Source organism: Vulpes vulpes, chromosome 5 (assembly GCF_048418805.1).
Source record: "Vulpes vulpes isolate BD-2025 chromosome 5, VulVul3, whole genome shotgun sequence".
Taxonomy (NCBI): Eukaryota; Metazoa; Chordata; class Mammalia; order Carnivora; family Canidae; genus Vulpes; species Vulpes vulpes.
In genome coordinates this window covers 50800703-50818191 of record NC_132784.1, presented here as the reverse complement: position 1 = coordinate 50818191, position 17489 = coordinate 50800703, and the positions used below count along the sequence as shown (strand labels likewise).

At 40.9% G+C, this 17489-nt stretch overlaps 1 protein-coding gene across 5 annotated transcripts in view; it reads left to right on the top strand.

Moving 5' to 3' along the window:
* The window catches only part of CD226 (CD226 molecule), a 107880-nt gene that overhangs the window by 20918 nt on the left and 69473 nt on the right, over positions 1 to 17489 (top strand). For 3 of the 5 annotated variants that reach the window (XM_072758085.1, XM_072758083.1, XM_072758086.1), the window contains exons 2-3: positions 13808 to 13879; positions 14188 to 14526. In XM_072758085.1, coding sequence (XP_072614186.1) covers positions 13808 to 13879; positions 14188 to 14526 — 411 coding nt within the window. Of the gene's footprint in view, positions 1 to 7370; positions 7862 to 13807; positions 13880 to 14187; positions 14527 to 17489 lie in introns of those variants that run through there. The other 2 variants (XM_072758088.1, XM_072758087.1) reach the window with 2 other exon arrangements.

Below are 17489 nucleotides of genomic sequence, written 5' to 3'. Positions count from 1 at the left end.
CTGCTTTTTAGAATGCTCTTTCATGGTCTTATTTTTATGGGCATGTGGGTGTTGAAAAAAGTTCTTCACTCAGTGTATTATAGGTATTTCACATGTCTAAATATAGATGTGCATAACCATAACTGCTGAAGAGCAGCAGAGTATCCCGTCCTGCGGGTTTACCACAGCAAATGAACCAAACCTGTCCACCAGATACGGGAGTACAGATAATTCCAAATTTTATTAATGAAAATAATGCTGTGATAAACATTTACACATTTAAAAACCAGATCTTTGTGGGGCATCTGGATGGCTCAGTAGGTTGAGCATCCAACTCTTGATCTCAGCTCAGGTCTTGATCTCAGGGTCGTGAGTTCAAGCCCTGTGTCAGGCTCTGTGCTGGGCTTGGAGCCTGCTTAACACAGGCAAACAAACAAAAAAAACCCCAGATTTCTGCTGACTTGGCTAAATTTATTCATCTTAAGATAAATATCTTGAGGTAGCCTGGCTGGGTCAGACGATATAGCAAGTCACATTTTTCATACACCATCACTTAACATATGCTAACCTGTTGACTCTTCCACAGCAGCACTCAGCTGTCCACATTTCCTCCTACTCTTGTTAACAACACTCACTATCATTCTCTTCATTTATATGTTATTTACATATTCGATGTGCAAAAGTTAGTATGCCATTGTTTTTTCATTTATCATAACTGGAGAGAGTAAGTACCTTTTCACATTTTTCTGTTTGTACTTATGTGAATTGTTTAATGTCCATTGCCTATTTTTCTGTTGGGATATTGGTGGGATTTTTTTTTCTTTTTTTTTTTTTTGGTCACCGATATTTAAGCACTTTACACTTAGAAAATATTACACTGTGTCTCATACCTTTCACATATCCCTCTCCTGGTTGTCCTTACTTTGTTAGTGTGTAATGTTTGCTATGCCAGAGTTTGAGTTTTGTTTTGTTTTGTTTTGTTTTGATTATTTATTTATTTATTTATTTATTTATTTATTTATTTATTTTAGAGAAAGAGGAGCATAGGGACATAGGGAGAAGCTTGTTCAGTGCACCTGGGCCTTACCACAGGTCCCCTAGGGTTACCCACTGGGCCTGGCAGACACGTCCCTGCAGCCGTTGCTTGGGCACAGACAGGCACTGTCATCTGCTATTACACATGCCAGGATGCCCTCTCCACTGCTGCTGGCAGAGCTTGTGCACTGCAAAGCTGCACACCTCGAGCCGGAATGGGCCTGGTAGCCTGCTGCTTCCCTGCCGCACTCCCAAGCCTCAGATTTAAATTCTTAGAGTATAAATATACTCGGCAGGGCCTAGGTCTTACCCCCAGATGCAAGTGGCAAGAATCCTGCAGTGGGTGTGCAGAGGTTGTACTGCCCGGGGAATGGCCAATGTCCACATGGAATTGACTTCAGCTTTTCTCACTGGTAAGTCAGGTTCCGTGATACCATGTGGTAGACAAGCCATCTTCTCTCTGCTGAACTGTTGCCATTATCATATGCTGAAAATCTGTAATTCTGTTTTTAACCCCAAATTAATTCTGAGTCTATAAAAAAATAGGCTACAACCTGACTTGCAGAGCAACCACTCACTCTCTATTCATTACTGAGAAATCTTTTTCCATGTGACCTAATTTTTTCCATGTGACCACTGCATTTAATGCAACTTTAATGACGAGAAAACATTTTATACATATGTGAAACATCTTTACAGTCCTTATCAACCAAAACACTGGGTGACACAGAAAATTAGATGTTAATGTTGAAAAGAAGGTAAAACACTCAACGTAAGACAAAGCCATTTTAATGAAGAGACTATTTTATTCCGTAACTATTTGAAGCATCCAGAAGAGCTAGGCTTCTTTTTCCCGTGAGTATGTACAAGCCCCTTCCTTGGCGTGGCAATGTTATTGATATTCTTTCTGAATGAGGCTTACTTTGGCTTCTTGGACAAGATGAGCTTTTGCCATGGATCTAATTACTTCTTTCACTAACTTGCTCTTCAGCAGGAAGGAACTCCTTGCAAAAGTTCTGTATTTGGTATATATGCATGGTTTGGTGTTCATTATTTCAAGCCTGATTATATCAGAATGGCAACATGCTGCCTGTACAGATATTTTTACTGTTATGTGGCCAAACAAAGGAGCATAACAGATTCCCTCCTGTCCTAGTGGAGGTAACTCTGTTTTGAAATCATTGAAGGAAAAAAAAAAAAAGAAAGAAATCATTGAAGGGATCCTGGTTTCCATTCAGAATGGCCAACTGACCATATAAGGTCACTAAACCATCTTTATTTTTTAGGTTAGCAGCACCTCTAATGCCTAACCTTTGTATAAATATAAGCACACCATTATTCTAATTGAATAAATAACATTCTTCAGTGGTAGGGCCTTTGGCTAAAGGAGCCCAGTGGGCTGCCTCAAAACGTGTTGTGTTTCTGGGTTTCTGTGGTTGCTATCTGCATAACTAACTCCCTAAGATCCCTGTTGGTGAACACATTTTTCTTATTTTCCATTTTCTTACGGTTTGCTCTGGCTGCTTACAGTCAGTATACTGTAAATCTGAATGTCTTCTTACTAGAGAAATGAAATGGGTATATTTTTTGAATGTACAGACCACAGTGATGGAACTCTCGGCCCACATGAGATCCACTGGAGAAATACAGGGGCGTTTGATGCAATGTGGAGGAGGGTGTTGGCCTGACAAGGCCCTGAGGGAGTTCTCTCAGACCTTCCTGGCTGCCCAGCCTTTGTCTAGGACCATTCATTCAACCACTGTTTCATGGCGTGAATGCTCTTCTTTCATCTAGCTACATTTGAATCACTACCCCTGAACATCTGTAATTCTTTCGGTTTGCTTTGGAACTCTCAATTCTTATAGAATAAAACACCTTAATATTGTAAGCTTCATCCCATTTAATATCTGGTACTGCAAGGTGCCTTACTTCATATTCCTTATTATTAAAAATGTAGTTTGCGGTAATGCTTGGGTGGCTCAGTCTGTTAAGCATATGGACTCTTGATCTCGTTTTCGGTATTGATCTCAGAGTCTTGAGTTCAGGTCTTGCCTTGGGCTCCATGCTGAGCAGTTTGCTGTTATGCACTTAAATGAAGCTTCTGTTCATCAAAAACATCTTTATTCTGTGAACATTCATACACACAACCCATGCTAAGTGCTGAGGAAAAGTACACTGCTGCCTCCCACGGCCTTCACCATCTCTTGTAGACTGTGGTCAATGAGAACCTCATGAAGTCTTTCACAGCCTGACCTATTCGAAGATGTAATAGATTATAAAATTTCAGATAAATTAAAAAATTATTTGGATGTGTTTTCCCCAAATTGGATCTTGTCACAGGGGAAAAAAAAATGTCACCTCTTATTAAAGACTTATGTTGATACAATGTATAGATTTTGTGTAATTGCTATAAATTCTTGAGGTACATTCTTGCATGTTCATACAAGTGTGTGTGTGTGTGTGTATGCATATATGTGTTCTTTCCACTATTCATTTGGATTTGGCAAAATAAAGCTGTTTAGTCTTATAAAACTATTTGGCTAGGGATCCCTGGGTGGCGCAGCGGTTTGGCACCTGCCTTTGGCCCAGGGCGCAATCCTGGAGACTCGGGATTGAATCCCACGTCAGGCTCCTGGTGAATGGAGCCTGCTTCTCTCTCTGCCTGTGTCTCTGCCTCTCTCTCTTTCTCTCTCTGTGTGTGACTATCATAAATTTAAAAAAAAAATTAAAAAAATAAAACTATTTGGCTAGACACTTTGTTATTTTATTGGATTTTTTTTATTTGATTCTTTGTTCTCTAGGTTGATCATCTACAAATAATAATAAAGTCAAAATAATTCTTCAATATTTAAATTCTTATTTATTTATTTATTTATTTATTTATTTGCCTATAATATCAATTAAAACTTCCAGGGCAAGGCTAAATATTGGCAGTGATAGTGGTCATTCTTATCTTACTTTCAAATTTTTCAAATTTAACCAAGATTGTTCTGGGGTTTTACCATCAAGTGTGCCGTTGGTTTCCAGCGAGTTTTCTTTATTATGCTAGTTAAATTCCAAAAATTATTCTGAGTTTTTATCAGGAAAGGATATTTAAAGTTGTCCAGTGCCTTTTGGCATTTACTGGGCTGGTTATATTTTTTTATGTGAATCATAATTGTCATTTACTTATTGAGAACCCAAGACATGTGTTCTGTAGTATCTTTGCTTTCTCTGGGGCTTGTAACTTCTTTTCCCTGGATCTCCCAGATACTAGCCTTCCAGAGGCTGGTCTGCGTTCAGGTTCAGTTACTTGGGTAGGAGATCTTCGTGGGTGGTGCTGTTTTCTTCCTGCTGTATCACCAAATCCCCTGCCATCTGGTTGTGCCATTTTAGTGTGAGATTAGGGTTAATTGGGGGGGCTCACGTATTGTCAATCAGCACTATATTTCATTATAAAGCTCCTGTTATCCTTCCACTGAATAGCTTGAGCATCTAGTAACAATGGTCTCCATCTATTATTTTAATAGGAGTAACAAAATAGCAATTAAAAATAATATCAATTATTGTTTTTCCACTTAGTAGCTGAGTTTTTCTATAAAAAGAAACTTAAGTCACCCTGAAATGCAATTTGTACAGGGAAGGCAGGATAAATGCTTGATTTTTCCTTTACTTACTATGTGTTAAAATAACAAGTTGGCACCCTGGTGACCCCAGAGAGGCGGGAGGGGTCTAATGTAACACTCCATTCAGTAATGTGATGACTTTAGCTGCGTTTCCTATTTCTGTCAACAAATGGTAATGTTAAAGACTATTTTTACTTTTAAACTGTTGAAAAGGCCTTTAATAAGGGTCACTTAAAAGCAGTGGAGTGAGGAAATCTGTTCATCTCTGTGAGTGGTAGATAATCTTCAATCTGCCCCACTAATTTTCCTTGTCTTCACCTCCATTTGTTCTGGTTGGAACACAGGACCACCATTCTCTGGATGTGTAAGGCAGTTTCATGTGTCTCAGGATGTTTTTATTGTTTGTTTGGGGATTCATTATTGATCATGTGATCTTTTAACATCTCCCCTAATTGCTAGTAAGATTGTGTAGCTTTATGTTGGGGAGAACAATGTTACATTCCTGGTGCCAAGATACTGGGCTGCCTGTATTCCTCAGTAACAGATACAAAGCTAATTCTTAGATTCTTTATATTGCAAGATTCCAAGAGCTCCAAGAAAAGAAAGCAGAAGTGATGGACCCTACAGAAAACAAAAAAGCTATCTCCGTTCTTCTGCTCTTCATAATAGCAATAACTGTATAATGGGATATGGGTGACAGCAAGGATGATGATTGTGATAATGATGTTGATGATGATGACATGTATGTGTTTGCATGTGGATGATGAATTAGTAAATGATGATAAAAGAGAATTTAGGGGGATCCCTGGGTGGCGCAGTGGTTTGGCGCCTGCCTTTGGCCCAGGGCGCGATCCTGGAGACCCCGGATCGAATCCCACATCAGGCTCCCGGTGCATGGAGCCTGCTTCTCCCTCCGCCTGTGTCTCTGCCTCTCTCTCTCTCTCTCTCTCTCTGTGACTATCATAAATAAATAAAAATTAAAAAAATAAAATAAAATAAAAGAGAATTTAGGGAAAGCACTTAGCCTATATAAATCTGGATTTATAAGTCAGGGAGTAAGCAAAACCAGTTTTTAAGCCTAGACCTCATAGATGTTAGTAGCATCTACTGTTGAAATACTCTCTGATGTTCAGTGGGATGTGAATCATTTGGGTAGACAGTGACTGTTTCAGCCAGTGTTTGAGGTTCAGTTCAGTACCCACTGAATCATTTTGAGTAAGAGTTGGCCCCAATCAGAAACATTTATCTTTGAGTTTGACCCGCAAAAATTTATGTGCTTTTTGGATCAAGGCTTCTCTTTGTCTTACTCATTGGAGAAATAGAAAGAAGAGGCAAAAGAAAAAAAAACAAAACAAAACACGTTGGAAACAGAATGGCCTCTGGGTTGTGATGAGCAAATGGTCCATGTACGGTGAAACCTTACAGGTAGAAGCCATCCCTTCACCTGCTTTCAACAAGTATTGATCTAACAGACACTCAGCACATGCCAGGCACCAAGCAAGGCTCTGTGGATACAGCAGTCAACAAGACCTTATCCTGAACTTGAAAGGGTTCATTAGGCTATCATAGGAAATACAGCAAATAAAGGATCGGTTACAAAGGCTGCGGTGGGGGCTTCAGTAAGGATTATCTGGGATTCTTAAGGAACTCACAGGAGAACACCTACCCCAGGTGTGGGGGGCCCAAGGAGGGTACCTGATAAGGGAAGTCTGTGCCAGCGCCTTCCTATGGGAGGGGATAAGAGAAGTCGAAGCAAAGGACCTCTACGTACAAAGCCTGTGCCTCATCAGAAGGTGTTCTCCAAATTGTAAGATACTAGTTGTGTCTGGAGGGGAAGGTGGGGGTGAGCACAGTGTAAGACATGAGGCTGGAAGAATGAGAGATATCAATATTGTCCAGTCTTGTAAGTCAGTAAGAGGTTTGGATATTCTTTTGAGGATGGTGAAGTATCGAAGAGAGTGACACGAGTCAGGTGTCTTAGAGGGCTTCCTCTGCCGCACAGTAAGTGCTCAAAAATCCTTTGTGCAATAAAAGCTGTGTTCTTTCTCTCTTTCTTTTCTTTCTTTCTTTCTTTCTTTCTTTCTTTCTTTCTTTCTTTCTTTCTTTCTTCTTTCCTTCTTTCTTTTTTGAGAGTGAGAGAGTAGGGGAGAGGGGCAAAGGGATAAAGAGAATCTTAAGCAGGCTCCACCCCCAGCATGCGCTCTATCTCATGACCCTGAGATCATGACCTGAGCCCAAATCAAGAGTCAGACACTAAACCAACTGAGCCACCTGGGCACCCCTGTATTTTCCTCTTTTGTGCTTTCAGCCATGATGTGGTCACAGAAGAGGCCAGCCCTGCACACGTGATGCTTAGGGAAATGTGTGGGACTGGCTGGCCTCCAGAAGTGCCTTCTCCTCTTCAGGCACTGCGAATTGCACAAACTCCACCCCCCAGCCACAGTCCTTCATGGTGGTTTGACCAATGGGAAAATCTTCACTCTCCGGTAGATCAAAAGAACAAGTAAAAGGAGCCCTGTTGTCCTCTGGAACAAGGTAGAAACAATTGCGTTTTGAAGACACAGAAGCTGCTAAATTTGCAGGGACAGTTCCTAGCAAATGTCAACTTTTCATGTGCTTTCTGTGTCAGAGCAGACGATTAAAACACAAAACCAAAGAGAGTCTTTAGAAGGTGGGATGGAAACATGCTCAGATATGGGCAGAGATAAGAAGCCTTCTGCACCTCAGACGCTGCCAAATACCAACTGCTTTGACTGTCAGGGAAACGAATGGGGAAGAAAAGGCAAAATAACCAACTGAAAGTTTCAAGTTAGAACAGAGGATGAGAAGTACATCCTTTCCAACAGTAGCATTTTACAGGGGTGGGGAAGAGAGGGGCAGAACTAGATCTGAGTGTGGGATGGGTCTGGGTGGCTGCAGTGGTTAAGAGGCTTCCAGAAGCAGGTACACTCCCTGACTGGTTTTAATCCTTCAAAAATAAATAAATAAATAAATTAAAGGCACTGCTTAGTGAAAAGTGCTTTACTGCAGCCCTTGTCCGGAGGGACTCTGGAGAGAAGAGCCCAACAGCCTGGGGCCCTGGGGCCAAAGGCCCAGCCGTTCCTGAAGTGCCAACCGAGGGAGGACAGCAGCGAGATTGCCAGGGACCAGACGGGCCGAGCTAAGGAGGCCACGCCAAACAGGAAGCCCGTACCCAGACACACATCTGGAAAGGAGAGAGAGTGAGCAGAACTAACGTCAAGGTTAGTAACCGTCTAGAAAAGAGAGTGGATGTGGCTGGTTCACACTTTTAAGGTAAACCATGGGCCGCTGGGTGGAGGCTGTCGATGAAATGGTGTTGCGCAGATTCAGCAAAGAAGAGCTGTAATTGTCTGCGTGGCTGATGAACCTGTAAGTTCAAGGACGGGCCCAGTTACAGCGGCAGGGTGTCGTTTAGGTCATTTCTCTCATCTGTTTCTAGAGGAAACATATTTGTGGTAGGTCTGGTGGCATGGTTCTTGTGAAGAAAATTGAGCTAATTTTACCAGTGTCTGCCCTTTGAGTCTTAGCCTTCCTTCCTCCGAGCCAGACCAAGCAAGCAGATGCACTTAAATAATAAATGCTGGCTATCTAAGTATTTATTACCCTAAGCTGGGGCTGGTGACCTTTTTCTGTCAAGGATCACATAGTTACTATTTTCAGCTTTGTAGGCCACGTGGTCTCTGCAGCTATTCATCAGAGCACAAAACAGGCTTGGACAATGTGTCAGCAAGTAAGCAGCGTGGCCGAGTCCAAACAGACCATTTATAAAGGGTCAGACAGTGGGCCGGATTTGGCCCCTGAGCCATAGTTTGCAGAACCCTGTCCTGGAGGATCTCTACTGAAACCAAACTGAGATCTCTACTGAAGCCAAACTGAACTCTCTGCTTTGAATGGAAGTGAACCTGTTACAGATGGCCCCCCCACCAGTATCTAGCTCCCAGGGCAGCTCTGTGACCTGCTAAAGTTCTAAGGGCCTGGTGGTCTGAGGGAAACCCCACGTCCCTCATTGGAAACATTCTCTTGAGGAGACACTTGGACGCAGGGAGCTGAAACCTGGAGTCAAACACTCCTGTTGAAGTCTTCTCAAAGTATGAGCCTCAAACTCTCACATCTGGGAAAAAAAGGAGAACACCCCAATTCTTCCCAGCCTCAGTCCCTTGTGCTAAGAGCATATAGCACACGCTTTGTGTTTTGCTGCCCTCAGCATGTCAGTAGTTGTCTGGGCAAGGGCAGAATGGAAGCAGAGTAGGAGCGCCTTCTCCACCCTGCACGTCCGGTGTGCCCACATGACACAGGGAAGGTGACCTACTTGGGTAACTGAGTAGAGACTTGAATCCTCCCAATGTTCAGAAGAAGCAGACATCTGGGAAAGCAGAACACCTTATAGATAGCAGAAGCAACAAAGCTGAGGGCAGAGAGTAGGGCCTGGGTGGGGGGTGCCTATGAGAAGGATACCGCAGATCTGAAGGCCATTACGCAGCCCAGATCACCCAGGAGCATGTGGCGTGAGGCAAACCCGTGAGACGAATTTCATACTTATGGGTTAGCTGAGCTGTGTTTGATAGGGAAGAAGTCCAGTAATATTTTGATTAATGACTTCCTTGAGGATGAAGCTCTTTTATACAGACAGCTCTATTAGAAAAAACCTCAAGCCAAAATTCCTTCATAAATCATGCAAAAAAATGGCTCTCTACACAACAGAAATAGCTCAAGTACAGTCTCTATTTGTCTTTGGTTAGATGCTGATAAATAGGGCTCGTCATCAGCAAAGTTGTAACAGCTGAACTTTATCTTCAGCTGCGTGTCTTTCTGCACCTTTTGTTTGGATATGTAGCTTCCAGGGCCCCTGATTTCAGCCAATGTAGAGAGTCTACTCTCTTTATCTCTCCACTCACTTCGCTTTGGACACCTTGGGGATGAAGGGGGCACTGCACACTATGACCAGTTCATTCCCTTTTTCTCATAATCCTCCCCCAGCCCTGATTCTCTGCTTCCAGGGGTGGAAGCTCACTGAGGGCTGCAGGAGCCCCAGAGAGTGGATGATGCTATGTTGCATCCAATTCTTGTAGGATCCGCTGCCAGGATGCTGTTACAGACGTCTGCTGAGCCCCTTTGTCCCTCTTACCTCTCTCCCTGCACCTCTGCCAACCTTACCCAGCCCTGACCACACACACACACCATATATATAAACATTAATATAAATACATATAATGTGTCCACATGTGTTTAATAAGCACTCAGTGATTCTTTACATCATTAGTCATTTATCTGATAACCTGGACTATGTTCTTCTGCATTATCTATTTCCAGCTGACATAAAGTGGCACAGATGTGTGACGGGACTCCATTCTCTGTGGGTACCATGAGGCTCAATGGCCATTGCAGACCAAGTGATGTCAATAAATGCAAGGCCAATAACAAACTGTGGTGGCTTCTGCAGTTGGAAAGACCTGAGGTGAATTCGGACTCCTGCTATTCACTAGCAGTAATTTTTGTTGTTGAGGTGAAATTCATACAACATAAAATTAAAGTATACAGTTGAGTAGCATTTTGTACATTCATGGTGTTTGCAAGTATCATCTTTATCAAGATCTAAAACATTTTCTTCATCCCAAGACACAACCTCATACTTTAGGCAGTCACTCCTGGTTTCCTCTCTGTTAAGCCCCTGACAGCAAACAATCTGGTTTCAGTCTCTACAGGTTTACCTATTCTGGGTATTTCATGTAAATGGAATCTTAAAAATACATGGCCCTCTGTGTCTGCCTTCTTTCACTTAGCATAATGTTTTCAAGGTTCATTCATGTTGTAGCATGAATCAGTATTTCATTCCTTTTTATGACTATGTAATATGTGGTGTGGACACATCACAGTTTATCTGTTCTTCTGTCGATGGACATTTGGGTTGTTTCCAACTTCTGACTCTTCTAAACAGAGTTGCTATGAACATTGGTATGTTAAGTGTTTGATTATCTGTTTTCAATTTTGAGGAACGTAAACCCATGAGTTGAATTGCTAGGTCATATATAGTTATTCTGTTTAATGTTTGAGGAACAACCAAACTGTTAGTAAACCAAACCATAGTACACCCAGCAGCTGTGTACAAGGGTTTCAACTTCACTACATCCTTGTCAACACTGCTATTTCCTCATTTTTTATTATAACTATCATAGTGGACATGAAGTAGTATATCCTTGTGGTTTTGAATTGCATTTTTCTAGTGACTAATGATGCTGAGCAACTTCTCATGTGTTTGTTGGCCATTTGTATATCTTTTTTTGGAGAAATGTCTATTCAAGTTTTTTGCCCATTTTTAAATTGGGTTGTTCATCTTTTTGGTGTTGAGTTGTAAGAGTTTTTTTTTTATGTTCTGGATTCTAGATCCTTTTAAGATGTATGATTTGCAGATTTTTCTCCCATTCTTTAGGTTGTCTTTTAATTTTATTGATAGTAAAAAATATTAAGTATTTTGAACTGTGTAGGTCATATGGTATCTGTCACAAGATCGCCCCAGATACAGTGTGTGTTGGGGAGGGGGGGGTGACACAGGTCCTGAGGCAGAGATCAGTGCAAAGGAGGCTACTTAAGAGGATACTTTCTTGAGGGCTTCAGGAATTCTTGGGACTGGGTCTAACTCTGGTTCTATAGTTTTTTTTGTTGTTGTTGTTGTTGTTTCTGTCTGTCAGTACCTATCAAGAGGAAGTCCTATAGTTAAGATTTGATGGATGGAATTAATTTTTCTGATTCAGATATAAATCCTCAATGCCCTTACCACCTCAGTCCATTCTCCACAGGCATCCAGGTTATCTTTCAAAAATGCAAAACTGGGGATCCCCAGGTGGATCAGCAGTTTAGCGCTGCCTTCAGCCCAGGATGTGATCCTGGAGTCCCGGGATCGAGTCCCATGTCGGGGTCCCTGCATGGAGCCTGCTTCTCCCTCTGCCTCTCTCTCTCTCTCTCTGTCTCTCATGAATAAATAAATAAAATCTTTTAAAAGCTCTTCTTTGCTGATATCTAAATATCATAAGATATTTAGTGGCTCTGTATTGCTGTCAGAGTTGTGTTTATTGATGCCACAGACACATGTCCCAGGGACTGTGTTTGATAGTTACAGATGTAAGCAGGATGCTGTGGTTTCTGATGGCCAGGTTTGAACTTCTCTATGGTTGTCATTTAAGATACTTTCCATATGGACCCAACATCGTAGTTGTCTCTTTCCCACTCCCTGGAGCATAGTCACATCATTTCCCAAAAATGTCCTCTGTTTTCATGCCTTTATCTCCTTCTCCTTCTCTACTGGGAAAGTCTTAGTTAGATTGTAAAGTGCAGAATCTGGTGCATTTTTTTCTATGAAACCTTTCCCAATTAGAATGAATTTTCCCCTTTCTGGGATGTCCCAGTATTTACTCAAATTTGACTTCTATATTTTCATGTTTTATTATAATAAACTGGCTCTGTAATCTGTCTAACCCAATATGTTATCACATGGCATGAGGACAGAGACCACGTCTTTCTCATGCTTCCACTTCCAGGGCCTAAGCAGGGTGCCTGGTACAGCTCTCTAAAATTTTGGACAGATTGTTTTTTTTAATTACTTGCAAAACAGAGATACCTCATCGGACTATATTGTGTGGCTATTACAAGTACAAATAATACCACTCCTGGGAAAGCATTTGGAAAATAGAATGCTGTGTAAGCATCGGATGGCACTATACAGCACCATATGTATACATTATAATTTCATACTACTGATTTCTTGCTTCCTGAAAAAGTTCCCAGGTTAGATACTGCGTTGAACAGCAGACACCTACCAATAAACTTTGGGATTGAATCCAGAGGACCTTCAGAGTTGGCCATAGGCAACATTGTCTTTGGTGGCTCATGCCCACCGCCCCCCCCTTCCCAATTCTTACCTACCTTTTATTTCAACCCTCAGGGGATAAAGGCATTCATACAATTCCTCTCATTATAGAGGCAATAATGTATTTTTATACTGACATGGTAATATGTTCCTAACAAGTTCTTAAGAAATGGAATGATTTTATTTTATTTAAAGATTTTATTTATTTGAGAGAGAGCGTGTGCATGAGCAGAAGAGGCACAGAGTCCCTTTCTGCTCCTTTGCAGGGAGCAAGACATGGGATTTGATCCCAGGACCTCGGGATCATGACCTGAGCCAAAGGCAGATGCTTAACAAACTGAGCCACCAGGTGCCTTTGAACTATTATTTTACATGAAGGAAGGAAACAGTGACAAACTTACAAAATCAATTACCTTTTGATATTGTACTATAATTACATAAGATGTAACCTTTGGGGGAACTTGGGTTGAAGAGTACACGGGTGCTCTCCTACTATCTTTGCAAATGACTGTGACTCTGTAACTATTTAAAAATAAAAGATTAAAAAAATCATCCATGATGATAGCTTAGTATACATCCTGGGCCACAATAATTTTGTATTGGGAGGTCCTTCCATGTGTGATCCCTTCATCACCTCCAAAGCAAATGCCTCAGGTCAGTGAAAAGGTAGAAAAGTAAAAGGAAGGCCATGCCCAACCACGGTCCACACTGGTGGAGCCTCTAAATCCCTGGCACCCCAGGCCCCTCCTGCTGCCCTTCCATCTCTGCTCCAATGTCAAGTTCTCAGTGAAGACTTCCTGCACATTCCTGTCTAAAAGGGGAACGCTATCACCCACCCTGCCCTATCTCCACTTTCCTGTTTTGTGCTTTCCTCATGCACTTACCATAAATAATTTACTATATTGTTTTACTTTTTAATTTCAATGTCTGTCTCCTCCCACTAGAATGTAAATTCCATGATAGCAAAGATTTTTTTCTTTTTCTTTTTTTCTTTTTTTAATTTACTGTTGTATCCTAATGGCCTAGAGTAGAGTCTGGTATAGAGAATGCACTCAGCTCTTCACTGACTTGTTCAATGAATGCCTCTTTGTAGAAAATAAAAACTTGAAAATAAGCTAGTTCCCCGAGAGAGAAGTGATTCAAATCTGTTCATCCTTATGCAAGAGCAAACCTGACTTTGAAGCTCAGACGTTTTTCCTGTTCATACTTTAAGACATTGCTGATAATATCTGAGAGGAAGGAAGTAGTGCATTGTGCTGGGCCTCTGCATGTAACATTATAAAAATTGTCTTTTTTTTTTTAATAGATCAGCCTCCCAAACGGTTTCCAGAGATGGATTATCTTACTTTCTTCTTGGCTATTCTTCACGTATACAGAGGTAAAGATAATGTCTTCATTAAAAAAAAATTTACTTCTATCTTGGTCTTATAGTGTGACATGTTTAGAATTTATAATGCTCTTTAGTTGAGTCCGATAATTTCTCATTTGTTCAGGACATCAACAAGTTGCAAATGCTGTTATCAGCAGCAGAAACCTTTTTAGACTAAGGGAGAAACTGTTAGCCTTTAGTGTGATCTCCATTTACTATCTTGCTGGGTCTTAGAAAGCTTAGAATAAGCTTAAGGTATCCATGTGGTGTCTCAATCATCAAACCTAAATGAATAAATGTGTTGTTGTGTATTTCAGCTCTATGCGAAGAGATGTTTTGGGACACAACTGTTAAACTTGCTGAAAATATGAGTCTAGAGTGTATATACTCATCACTGGACACCTTAACCCAGATGGAGTGGTTCAAGATCAATACAACAAACAGAGAGCTTATAGCCATTTTCAGCCCTATTTATGGTGGGGTTGTAAAACAACCCTATACTTACAGGGTTTACCTTTTAAATTCTACTGTGGCTCCTAATGATATGACCCTGTACTTTCATAATGCCTCTGAGGCTGATATTGGCTTCTATTCCTGCTTTCTTCATACTTTCCCACATGGACATTGGGAAAAAGTAATCCAGGTGGTTGCATCAGGTGAGTGAACATTTTATGTACCTTTATCCCCACCTATGACATTTGATTCTTCAAGCCCCAGTAGAACCTACAAAATGCTTTATCATGTTTTTGTGGTATTTTCCAACTTCACTTCTAGATCTTATGATATTATTGTTTTAAAGAAATAATTCTATGAATCAGTTTCATTTTTCTTGACATGTCGCTTCTGAGTAGAATATGCATCTCAGAAATTTGAATGTAGTAGGGGAAAAGCCCAGGTCTTGTATCATCTAAATAATGACTACAGCCTCGACTAAATTCATGTTGGCAGCATTTGGGTTCAGGACCAGATGTCCCCCTTCTGAGCGTCCTCCCAGTGATGGAGTGCTGCTTCCTCCCACCAGGCACTCATGCTGGCTTCAACCTCTGTGTGTTCAGTCCTTTCAGTAACACCAAATCTAGGCTTATTAGGGAATCTGGACAGAGTTCGAGCACTGGCTCCATTTTTTTGCTTCATCCAAGTTCCATAAGAGAGGACCCTGCAGAAACTGCAAGGTGTCATTTCAGGCAGGATTGAATGACCTCCTAGATATTTTCTGTGATGCCTACTAGGGCCTATGGTTTGGTACTTAGTGAGTTAGTCCTTTGAGTAAGAGCCACATGGATTGGGTATATGGCATACTGGAAAAACGCGACTTTTATAGGCTTTGCTTTTTGTAAAACCTTATGTTAGCTGTTCAGTCCCTCTGCATCTCAGGTTTCTGAATAGTAAACTGAGTTAATAATACCATTCTCTGTGTTGGATGGCTTAGGGGTCGTATGGTTAAAGACCTGTAGTCAGGGAGTGATAGATAGTATTATTGTCACTATCATTATTCCCTATGCTTTTGATGCAAAATGACTAATGATGAAATTTTCAGATGTCAGCAATAGTCTAGGGAAGGAAATAGTTTGGAACTGTATGTTTCTTGTCTGGAGTCTCTAAAATTATATTCCAAATGGGCATTCAGCAGAACACCTTATGTGACATGTGCTAGAGTGCCTTCTTTTCAACGGATGCATATCATACATAAAAGAACAATTTACTGTAGTACATAAGGAAAGCAAATGGTCAGGAGGTAAGAAAATTTCCCATGTGTTAGTTTTCTTTTTCTCTGTAGATGCAGCTAAGCTCCAAGATGGTTTTGTGTATATGACTGAGGCTTAAAAAGGGTCTATTACCAAAATCTTTTTAGTGAAATATTTATTGTAGAGTCCGTTTTGCCCCTGACCTCCTCATCACTGTTGTGTATAGTCACCTGTTGAGTGCTATTTCAAGTTTTTCATGTCTGGATGACTTTTCATTAGCCACGCAGATGAAGGAGAGGATTGGCAAGGGCCTTGAAGCAGAGTGAGCTATTCGACACCTGGCCTGAGCCACGAAGGCCAGAGCAAGATGGGATCCCCGGCCCCACCACCCTTCGTGTGGCAAGCTCTTGCAGTTTGGATCCCAGATCAGGAATTCTGATTTCTGTCAAAGAACAACCTATTGAAAATAGGTAGAACAATGGTCACCAGGCACAAGGAGGTGGGGAAATGGGGAGCTGTTGTCAAATGGTCCAAATTTGCAGTTAGGTAGGATGACTCCACCTAAAGATCTAATGCACTGCTTGAGGACCACAGTTAATACTGTATTGAATACTGGACCTTTCCTAAGAAAGTAGATTTCAGGTGGTCTCATGACAAAAAAAAAAAAAAAAAAAAAGTAACTATATGAGAAGATAAGTAAATTAGCTTGATTATAGTAATCATTTCACTATGTACATATATATTTACCAAATTATTGTATTGTATGCATGCCTTAACTACATACAATTTTAGTTGGAAAAAAAAAAAGCCAACAAGCAGTTTGAACTCTTCTGAAAATTTGACCTCTATAGAGGGTAGAGCTAAACTGTTGGGAACTAAAGTGTGATTGTCATACCAAGGTAGGATTTTTAGAATCGTATATGGACAATTTTGGCAGTATTTCCTACTTTTATCATCCAGAGTTATTGCTCCTGTTAAATTCTTGGAGTTGGGCTTTTTTAAACACAACAGTAGGCGTTTCAGTCAGTCACAGTTCAAATACAGGAGCACCCACCTCTCCACATAGATGAATTCTTCATGGTAGTATTCTCAAGTGTACCTTGTCACTGTTGCTTTTGTTGTTGTTGTTGTTGTTGTTGTTGTTGTTGTTTTTGATCATTTATATTTTTAAAGAACTGATTGCGGTAATGGGCCAGTGCGAGTATTCCACTCATTTTCCAGATGTGGAGGATTCCCTTTTTGTTTTTTAAATGAAAAATGATAGTGAATTTAAAAAATATAATAGCTGTATTTCAAAGTTAACCTTAAATATACTTAAACTTTTCTGTGTGTACTTTATTAGCATCATATCAGGACCTAGAAGTATTGCACTCACATGTTATGTAAAGGGAGAGTTGGTGATCTGTTTAACAACACATGACTGGAGTTGGAATCCAGAAATCCTAATTTGTATATTAGGTTTTACAACCTCAAAAGGATGAATAAATTGAACCACATGCTCTCTAAATATACTTAATGTCTCCTCTTTGCTGATAGCTTACTATACATGAGGAACCTGGTCAGTTATCTTCTCATTTAGCCCACTGCCCACTTGGATATGGACATAATCTTGATTTTACAGGCGAGGACCGGAAGTGTGGTGAGGTCTAATTATCTGACCAAGTTCTCAGCCTTTGTATGTGTCCCATTGGATAAAGTTGCTGTTAGGAATGCAAAATGACATCTTGGGGGACACGGAGCTGCAGGGGCCCTCAAATGAGGAGACGTCAACCTTTGTACATCCTTGCCATGCCACCGCCCACCTGGGGCTTTTAGCTGAGAGCTGAAGAGCAAATTGGACATCTTATTCTGGATAAATGGTGCTGTTAATGCAAATTTATGTTAAAATGTGTGTTGACTCCACACAAGCATTTGTCAATTGGTAACTGATTTGG